Source organism: Miscanthus floridulus, chromosome 8 (genome assembly GCF_019320115.1).
Source record: "Miscanthus floridulus cultivar M001 chromosome 8, ASM1932011v1, whole genome shotgun sequence".
Lineage (NCBI taxonomy): Eukaryota > Viridiplantae > Streptophyta > Magnoliopsida > Poales > Poaceae > Miscanthus > Miscanthus floridulus.
Window position 1 is genome coordinate 7,480,973 of NC_089587.1, and position 10,685 is coordinate 7,491,657.

Genomic DNA, 10,685 nt, shown 5'->3' on the forward strand with positions numbered 1-10,685 from the left:
AAGAGGCCCACTACCATCTCCAATATATAAACGCAAGGTTAGGGTTTCAGTCATTCTCAACCGGCGCCCTTCTCCCTCCCGTGGTGCATCTCTCTCCCCTCCATCCTCCCTCTTCCTCCTCCCGAGCCTACATCCAGCGCCCCTCTCCCTCCTCCCTCCCGAGCCCACCTCCGACGCTTCTCTCCCTCCTCCCTCCCGAGCCCACCTCCCCTCTAGTTGATGCGGGTGGCGGCCATGGTGGCGCACGGGTGACCAGGGCGGCGTGGATCTTGCGCCCAACAGTGGTGGTGGTGCACGGGCGACCAGGGCGACGCTCAGATCTAGCACCACCACTGTGGATCTGGCACCCTCTCCCTCTCCCTCTCTCTGTCACCTGATGGTAGCACGCGGGGTGGTGCGAATCTAGGGCCGGGCGACGTAGATTGAGGGCATGGCGGCACAGATCTACTACAACAGCGGTAGATCTACATGGTGGCGATGTAGGCACGGACGCGGTGGCTGTGGGCGTGCGGCGAGCTGCCAGCAGGGATGTAGAGCACGGTAGGTCACAAACTCCCCTGGTGAAAGGTCATTGTTTAGTTTTGGTAATTGAGTGGCAATCCTAGGTGGATTAATTATGTTTATGTGAGATACACAGGTGATTAGTCCACATGTATATGTATGTGAGTAATACATGCCATGGAGGTTAGATGGCTTGAACTTGGTGCAAAGCTCACACATGTGATGACGGAGCTCATTGCATATGAGACATGACATGGAGTCATGTGACTAAGGTGGAGAAGATCAAGACAAGACTTGGCTTGATGGACCGGTTGCAAGCGTGAAGGGCAAGTTAGAGGCTTTGAAGCGATGGACCGGCGGCAACCTTGGAGCTTGTCTCAATGGGGACTAGCGTGTTGGCAAGCACGTGAACCTCGGGATAAAAATCACCGTGTCATCCTTGTCTTTCTGTTGGTTTGCATCCTCATTACACAAGCTTGTATTTACTTCATTTACATTATGCTTATGTAGTTTCTCTTGTAATTAGTTAGCCCATACCTCTCCTCTGAGCGCATCCGACCACCAAAGGCTGTGGGGGTGCGCGGTACGGCGGCCCATGGTACCGGGCTCGGTTGGCTTTTTTTTAATTTCCTAAAATTATTAACCGTGGTGGGCTACATAACTCAACCGCCTCGGTTAATAGCATTAACCGAGGCAGTTTTTACCATCGCCTCGGTTAAGGCCATGATTAACCGTGACCTTTAGTCCGAGGCGGTTGCAAAAACCGCCTCGGTTAATCCTTTTTGCCCGCCACGGTTAAGATTTGTGTAGTAGTGGGAGCCATCCCGGTCTCTGGTCTGGGTGGGCGGTGACCCGCACGCGTGGGGAGGATCCCAGATCTGGTGGGCAGACTGGCGAGACCTGGGGGTGACACTTTTTGCCCTCGATGATGCCATGGAGGAGAGGGAATGGGGGAGCGTCTACACGGAGGTTGGGACCATGGTTCGTGCCCTGACCACCGCGCTGAGCTCGTTGCGTGATGTCGTCGCCCCGGATGGCCAGGTATAATATGACCATGTTTTTGACCCTCATTTTCCCTTTTCGTGCCTCTAAGTCTTGTCCTCTCCGCAGTCCCTTATGGTCCGCAGCCGAGAGAAGACCCAATTCCTTTGTCATGAGAAGGACGTTTGGGACAGCCTCATCGAAAAGACGCGGCAGAGTGAGGGGCAGGCCACATAGCTTGCTACCACCTGTCAGGAGGTGGCTGGCCTCCGAGTCAAGGAGAAGGATGCTCGCGATGATGCCTACGAGGCCAGGGAGAAGCTCATGGCCCTGATCAAGAGGGCATGCATGAACGCCGCAAAGTCCGAGCGGCTATGGAATGAGTGAGACAATTTGCTCTGGGCCGTAGAGGGGCTCCGCATGGAGTGTGACTTGGCTCACCAGGAGCACGCTGACACGTAGCAGCGGATCGACCTCCTCGAGGGTGAGCTTAAGGGAGAGAGGGACCTAAAGGTTGTGGCCGAGGGCGTGTCCGCCAGACCTCGCCATGGAGGTCGGTCAGCGCTAGGAAGAGGTCCGGTGCCTGGATGCTGAGGTGACCCGGCAGCACGATGAGGTGCGCAAGCTTCGGACGGACGTGGATGGTAAGCCTCCGGTTTCTCTTGTTGTCTTTCTCCCTAGAATCCTCGGTAGGCCTTTAGACATGGCTATTGTGTGACTTGGACAATCTTGACAATAAGCTCGAGGCAGAGGTGGTGAAGAGTTGTGGCCTAGAGAAGGAGTTCGGTGAAGTGAAGGCCTCCCTCCTAGAGGAGAGCGATGAGCACGACACTTTGTGTGTCCCCATCCAGCTGGTCTGCGACGACCTCGAGCTGGCCCCAGAGCAGGAGACGAGCTCGCTCATGGTTCGTGCCATCTGGATTATGGATCGAGCGTGCAAGATCATGAGGGATGCGCTTCGCTTTGGCATCCAGCGGTTGTTTGCGAACGCCCATTCTCATTATGTGAACATCGATCTGGTGACGATGAGCCAGGGCTTTGCGTCTGAGGCCGAGCAGGAGGAGATCGAGAATATGGTGGCCCCCCTAGCATAGGACTTATCTGTCAAGATCAGGGATGAGGTCATCCCCCTAAGGGGTTAGTTAGATAGGCCAGGCGGTGAACTTGTAATAAGTGGACAAGTTTTTAACTTTTGTTATGGCTGAACAGACTTTTGCCACTTCTCCCTTTTTATGTATGAAAAGGTTAATGTGTTCTGACCCTTTCTGTTGTTAAGGCTATAAAGCTCGAGGTGCGGGTAAAAAAACTCTAATCACGCTGGTGAGCAAAAATGCCATAGCCGCTAGGGCATAGGCTTCTTGTGGCCCGACCAGTTTTACTCAGTGTTTGTTTCCACAACCCTTGCTTCTAGATCTTAACGTAAGAGAGGGTCGAGCGCGGAGAATGTTTTTGGGTAGATATACTCATGTCAGCCCCTGAGTGAGGCCCGACCCCTTGCTATTGCTAGGGTCGGGTGTCACTAAAGATCGAGGGGACAATAGCGAATCGATAAGAGAAAGTGTTTTTTATTTCAGAAACATCATTCTTAATTTTCATAAGTACGCGCATAGACTAGGGGTAAAAGCGACGTAGTTGTTTGATGTTTTATGCGTTGATGAATACTTTGTTGTCAATGGTCTTGAGCTTGTAAGTGTCGGGTCGGAGCACCTCCGTGATGACGTACAGTCCCTCCCATGGCGGAGAAAGCTTGTGGCGCTTCTTATTGCTCTGGATGAGGCGAAGCATTAGATCCCCGATGTTGAACGCCTGACCCCGCACACGGCGACCATGGTACCGGCATAACGCTTGCTAGTACTTGGCCGAGCGGAGGAGGGCAACATCGCGTGCTTCATCAAGCTGATCCATGGTGTCCTCAAGAGACGCCTCGGCTCCCTACTCGTTGTACGCCCTGACCCTCGGTGCTCCATAGTCGAGGTCGATTGGGAGGATCGCTTCGGAACCATAGACCATGAAGAAAGGCGTGTAGCCGGTCGCCCGGCTGGGGGTCGTCCTCAAGCTCCAGAGCACCGCGGGAAGCTTCGCAACCCATCGTTCGCCGAATTTGTTTAGACGGTTGAAAATCCTAGGCTTGAGGCCTAGTAGGACCATGTCGTTCATGCGCTTGACCTGCCCGTTTGTGTGGGGGTGCCCCACGGTGGCCCAATCGACGTGGATGTGGTAGTCATCGTAGAATTGGAGGAATTTCATCCCTGTGAACTTCGTGTTGTTATTCGTGATGATAGAGTTCAGGACTCCAAAGCGATGGATGATGTCGAGGAAGAATTGTACGGCCTACTCAGATTTGATCATGGAAATTAGACGTGCCTCTATCCACTTTGTGAACTTGTCCACGGTGACAAATAGATGTGTGTAGCCCCCGGGTGCCTTTTTGAGGGGTCCAACCAGATCAAGCCCCCAGACCACAAATGGCCACAAATAGATGCATGATTTGCTCAGCGTTGGCCACCGTGGTTGGCCACTAGAAGCCCTATCAAAACGTGTTTCCAACCAAGGTTCTAGTCATGGCATGATGTCCATAGACCCCACCATGGATATCCTTCAGCAGCGACCTCCCTTATCCGACAGGGATGCAGCGTTGTAGGATCTTGGTGTGGCTTCGCTTGTAGAGTTCTCCCTCAATAATGGCGAAGGACTTAGCATGGCATGCGAGCCATTGTGCCTCCATTTTGTCTATCGGGAGCACCTCGCGGAGGAGGTAATCAAGATAAGGCATCCTCCAGTCCGTCAGAGGGTCAGGCTCTACCACCGGATCTTCATCAAGCTCCATGACCTCGAGGTCGGAAGGAGCCGATAGTTGGTCAGCCCTCGAGCCCAGGGTAGGTGACCCATCACCGGTTTGCTCTGGTCCCTCATAGTGGACCGATGGCTTGTGCTGAATGCTGGCGAAGATGCCTGTTGGCATCGGCTCTCGGCCAGACGCCATTTTTGCCAGCGTGTCGGCCGCCTGGTTGAGCTATCTTGGGATGTGGTTGAGTTCGAGGCCATTGAACTTGTCCTCTAGCCGACGAACTTCTTGGCAATATGCAACCATCTTGGCGTTGTGGTAGCTTGATTCCTTCATGACTTGGTCGATGACTAGCTGTGAGTCACCTCAGACGTCAAGGCATCGGATGCCTAGCTCAACGGCGATGCGCAGGCCATTGATGAGTGCCTCATATTTGGCCACATTGTTAGAGGCAGGTCAGTGAATGCGAACCAAGTACTTCATGTGTACTCCGAGGGGTGAAACAAAGACCAGCCCCATGCCAACACCCTTCTTCATCAGTGATCCATCGACGTGCATCGTCTAGTGCTATTGGTCGTGGCTGCTAGCAGCATTTGGATCTCTGTCCATTCTATAATGAAATCGGCCAGCACTTAGGACTTGATGGACATCCGAGGGGCACATGAAATGCTCTAACCCATCAGCTCGAGTGCCCACTTCGCGATTCTTCCAGTGGCATCCTGGTTTTGGATGACCTCGCCAAGAGGGAAGGACGTCACGGCCATCATCGGGTGCAACTCAAAGTAGTGACGCAGCTTCCTCTTGGCGATGAACACGGCGTACAAGAGCTTCTAGATCTAGGGGTAGCGAATCTTGGAATCGGACAAGACTTCGCTAACAAAGTACATAGGATGTGGCACCTTAAGGGTGTGTCCCTCTTCTTCCTATTCTACCACTAGGACGGCGCTGACCACTTGTGTGGTGGCCACAATGTAGAGTAGGAGTGGCTCCCCATCGGTCGACGGGACCAAAATCGGGGCCTTCATTAGGAGTTCCTTGACCTTGTCAAGCGCCTCTTGAGCCTTGGGCATCCACGTGAACCGGTCGGCTTTCTTCAAAAGCTGGTAAAGGGGGAGGCCTCGTTCGCCAAGGCACGAGATGAAATGGCTAAGCGCTACGAGCCACCCCATGACCCGTTGTACTCCCTTTGGATTTTGAATCAGGCCCATCCTTGTGATGGCCGAGATCTTCTCCAGGTTGGCCTCGATGCCACGCTCAGAGACGATGAACCCGAGCAGCATACTCCTCGGGACCCCAAAAATGCATTTATCAGGGTTGAGTTTAATGCCATTTGCTCAGAGTTTTGTTAAAGTTTGCTCTAGGTCTGCTACGAGCTGGTCAGCCCGTTTGGACTTGACCACGATGTCATCTACGTAAGCCTCAACGGTTCGCCCGATGAGGTCCTCGAAACACTTGAGCATACAACGCTGGTATGTAGCTCTTGCATTTTTCAGACCAAACGACATCGTGACATAATAGAATGATCCGAACGGGGTGATGAAAGAGGTCACGAGCTGGTCGGACTCTTTCATCGTGATCTGATGGTACCTGATGTACGCATCAAGGAAGCAGTGGGTTTCACACCCTGAGGTCGAGTTGACTACTTGATCTATACGCGACAAAGGAAATGGATCCTTTGGACATGCCTTATTGAGGCTCGTGTAGTCAACATACATTCTCCATTTTCCATTCTTCTTTCGTACAAGAACAAGATTGGCTAACCATTCAGGGTGATACACTTCCTTGATGAATCCAGTCACTAAAATCTTCGCGTTCTCCTCATCGATGGCCCTGCGCTTGTCCTTGTCGAACCGATGCAGACGCTGCTTGACCGGCTTGAAGCCAGGACTGATTTTCAAGGCATGCTCGATGACTTCCTTCCACGCAAAGATATCACTGTTGGCAAAGAGGAAATTGATGAGCGCGCTTTCCTATTTGGAATAGAGTGGGGTGCCGATGCGCACCACCTTGCCCTCAGAGTTGCTGGGGTCTATGAGTACCTCCTTGACACCCTCCATGGGTTCAAAAGACCCGACCGACCGCTTGGGGTCGGGTGCTTCCTCGGCGGCCCCCTCCTTGATAACCGCAAGCTCCTCGAAGGCGATCATCGCCGAGGCGTGCTCACAACACTCTACTTCGCACTCATAAGCACGCTGGAAGGAGGTGCCAACGATGATGACCCCTCGTGGGACTAGCATCTTGAGCTTTAGGTAGGTGTAGTTGGGGACGGCCATGAACTTCGCGTAGCACGGTCGTCCTAGGATGGCATGGTAGGTTCCGTGGAACCCAACCACCTCCAAGGTGAGGGTCTTTGTCCTATAGTTCATCGGATTTTTGAAAGTGATGGGCAGGTCGATCTGCCCGAGCGGTACGGCTTGCTCCCTCGGCATGATGCTGTGGAAAGGCGCTCTGGTCGGTCGGATGCGCGACCGGCTGATGCCCACAGCATCAATCGTTTCGGTGTATATGATGTTGAGGCCGCTGCCTCCGTCTATCGGCACCTTGGTGAGCCGTTTCGTGCCGACGATTGGGTCAACCACGAGTGGGTACCTACCTAGCTATGGGACGCTCTTTGGGTGGTCGGACCGATCGAAGGTGATGGGGGACTCCGACCATCGGAGAAAAGAGGGCGTGGTAGGCTCGGCCGTGCAGACCTCGCGGCGCGTGAGCTTTTGGCGGTGCCTGGAGTCGTAAGCCACTGTCCCACCAAAAATCATGAGACAATCATCTGTCATTGGGAAGTCGCCGTCCTTCCCTCGGCGTCGTCCGCCGCCGATTCCGGCTTCCTTCTTTGCTCCCCCTTCTTGGAGCCACCGGACAGGAACCGCTTCATGAGGGCACAATCATTGTACATGTGCTTAACGGGGAAGGTGTGGTTCGAGCATGGCCCCTCGAGCAGCTTCTCAAAGTGGTTAGGGGTGCCTTTGGTGGGCGCCCAGCCTCCGTTTTGGTCGGCGGCGGCTACAAGCGAGCCCCTGTGTCACTGCTTGTTCTTCTTCTTGTTCGGGCGATTGGAGGTGCCTTCGCCGGCATCCTCATCCCGCTTCGCCTTGCCCTTGGGTCGGTCAAAGATTGCTCCTACCGTCTCCTCAAATGAGGCATGGCTTGTTGCGATGTCGAGGAGCTCCTTGGTGGTCTGCAGGCCTTTGCATCCCAGCTTGTGGCCTAGGGACTCGCAGGTGGTCCTGAATACGAATGCCCCGATGACATCAGCGTCGGCAATGTCGGGCAACTAGTCACATTGCCTAGAGAAGCGTCGGATGTACTCGCAGAGAGTTTCTCTTGACTTCTGCCGGCAGTTCTTTAGATCCCAGGGGTTCCTAGGGCGTATGTAGGCACCCTGTAAGTTCCCCACAAAGATCTCCTTCAGGTCTGCCCAACTTTGAATCTGGTTGGGCGGAAGGTGCTCCAGCCATGTTCGTGCCGAATCGGCTAGGAACAAGGGGAGGTTGCGGACAATGAAGTAATCAATATCCGCACCGCCGGCCTGACAAGCGAGCTGGTAATCCTCGAGCCACAGGCCGAGGTTCGTTTCCCCGGAGTACTTCGAGATGTTCGTTTGCGGTCGATACCACGGCGGGAAGGCCGCGTTGAGAATGTGCCGGCCAAAAGCCTAGGGTCCCGGCAGATCAGGGCTCAGGCTCCGGTCCTTATTGCTGTGGTAGCATCCGCCACGATGAGGGTGGTAGCCATGACCGGCCTCCTCTCTCTTATCCTCCAGTCCGCGCTTATGGGAGTCTAGGGTGTTGCGTGCATCACGGATGGGGCCGAGACGCTCGTGTACTAGGACCATGGCGTGCCTCCCGTCGTCGTGCGGCGCTTGGTGGATAGATATGTCCCTACCATGTCGTCCTGAAGACGCGCGCTGACTGGCGTCGAGCTCACGTCGTCGGGACAACGAGCTTTTCGTCTGCTGCACCGCTGTGGGCTCAAGCAGCGTGCGGATCTTGCGATGGGCCCGATGGTCTTCAGGTGTCGTGGGCTCTAGGAGCCCTCGGAGCAAGGCCGCCACGGCAGCAATGTTCTGGCTTGCCCCGGCGAAGTGTAGGAGACCCCTGTCGTCCTCAACGATCCTCCAGTTCACGTCATGGGTGATGGCGCGTGCACGCCTACCGTATCCACGACGCTCGATCTCGCGTTTGAGCTCCACGCGCTCCTGCTCTAGCTAGAGTCGCGCATCCTCGAGCTCCTTGTGCCGCGCCCTCAGCTGCTCCACCTGCAGGAAAGGAAGGGCCCCTAAATCCCCCTCGACCTTGTTGTCGGGGTCATCCGTAGGAGTAGCCCCTCCCTCGTGGATGCTTTCGACGCGTCCATCGGGGGTGCCTGTCATGAAGCTTCTCGCGACAGGTGATGGCTTCCTCTACTGGAGTCAGAGTCAGAGATCGTCTCTGAATCTCCTGCGAGAAGGTCGTGGAAAGATTCAACGACGTAGTCTGTCATACCCACGAACTCGTCATTCATGGAGGACGGGTGCATGCACCGTGCTACGAGGTGATCAATGGTCCTCGCAACGTTATGTAGACCGAACAGGAACGCTGTCGAGGCATTCCGGATGAGGTATTCTGGAGAGAGCGGTTCTTCTCCGGCAAGCCGCGTCATGACGTTGACGAACGAGAAGGCAAGGTAGTGCAGATCCTCTTGGAACGGTCAGGGTCCTAGGAAAGTGTTGAGCTGGTGCTCCAGCCTCTCGTAATCAAAGCCGAGAAGCTAGTTGCTCCCAGGGGCGTGGGCCTTCGGGGCATGCAGCTGCAGCTCCTCGAGGGCCTCGATGATTGAGTTGAGGCCGGTGGAGTGAAAAGTCCGGACGGGGGCGGGAGCTCGCTCCAACTCTCCCTCCGTGGTGATGAAGAAATCTAGGCTCCCGAAACACACGTGCGCACCTAGGACCCAGCTAACGCCGTGGCTAGCCATCCGTGGATTGTTGTGGACGACGAGACGTGCAAAAGACCCCTACCTGGTGCGCTAACTATTGGTGTTTCGAACCACCGACGAGTAAATTTATGATTTTGCGCGTCTGGCCCGGATGGTGTGCTTGGAGGACACAAGAATTTATACTGGTTCGGACGGAATGTCCCTACGTCCAGTCTGCTACTGGTCGTGTTAACGGCACTGGTTTGTAGTAGGGGTTACAAACAGACGAGAGAGGGAGAAGCTCCCAAGTCTCTGGTGAAAGAATCGAACGGAGTTGAGTCTGGTTGAGCTCGTCGAACTCCCCCCCCCCCCCTCTGTGGGGGCGTCCAGCTTCCCCTTTTGTAGATGAAAGGGAAGTCGCTAGTTACATGAGAAAATGGGAGAGAGAGAGAGAAAAGCGAGGGAGAAGAAGGCCTCCAGGGTCGCGGCGTCCTTCATCTCCTTTATGCGGGTCCCGCCGGTCCTATAGATGACGACGGGGATAGCTCCACGTCACGGTCCTGTTCGTCACTGGCGCCATACGCAGGCGTCGTCAGCCGGTCGCAGCGCTCCACTTTGTTCCGGCGGGAAGCGTGGTCAACAGGTACTCATGTTAGAAGCCGTACGGGGAGTAGGCAGCATAGCGCCGGCACGCTCGACACTGTTGGGGACGTGAGCCCCCAGGCATGGTCCGTCGTGGCCACGGGTCACGTCGAGACGTGCCCACTTCCCTCCCGATGTCAGAGGTTTGACCCTGAGTTCGTACTCTTATACCCGTAGTGGTTGGAGACGGTGCGGACCCCCGTTGAGCCTGCGTTCCCGCTGGAGATCAAATCCAGACCCCCTAGGGTCGGGCGAGGCGGAATCCCCCCTCGAGGGGTCTGGCGAGACGAAGTCTGCTCCCGAAGGGTCGAGCGAGACGAAGTCCGTGCCCTCGGGGTCAGGCGTGACGGAGTCCGCACCCTCGGGGTCGGGCGAGACGGAGCCCGTGCCCTCGGAGTCAGGCGAGACTCTAAATACGCCCTTGACCATCCGGGTGAGTTAGCGTTTACGGCCATTAGCTCCCTTCTTCCGTGTATTCCTAATCCTGATACCCGACAATACCACTGCCACAGAATCGCGTACTTCTCATTCAATGTATGCATGCAGTCACTCAGCGTTCGATTTGAGTGGCTGCATGCAAAATGCAAACGCTTCAAATCCCACACCGCATGCAAGCACACCGGCACACGCGTTTACTGCAGTAGCAATTCCAAAGCACTACGGCCTCTTTCTTGCTGCCGACGCCCAGCAAACCTGCCGTCCAGTTTAGTTCCAGAAAATTTTGCCAAATTTTTTAAGATTTTTCGTTACATCAAATCTTTGACGTATATATGAAGCATTAAATATAAATAAAAAATAAAACTAATTACATAGTTTAGATGAAATTCACGAGACAAATCTTTTAAGCCTAATTAGACTATGATTGGACACTAATTGTCAAATAACA

General features: G+C 54.7%; 1 protein-coding gene across 1 annotated transcript; it reads right to left on the reverse strand.

Moving 5' to 3' along the window:
* Window positions 1-6,237: 6,237 nt before the first annotated feature.
* On the reverse strand, window positions 6,238-6,696 carry LOC136468507 (uncharacterized). Its single transcript, XM_066467059.1, has one exon. The coding sequence runs from the start codon at window positions 6,694-6,696 to the stop codon at window positions 6,238-6,240; it is 459 nt and encodes a 152-aa protein (XP_066323156.1).
* Between the last annotated feature and the right edge of the window lie 3,989 nt (window positions 6,697-10,685).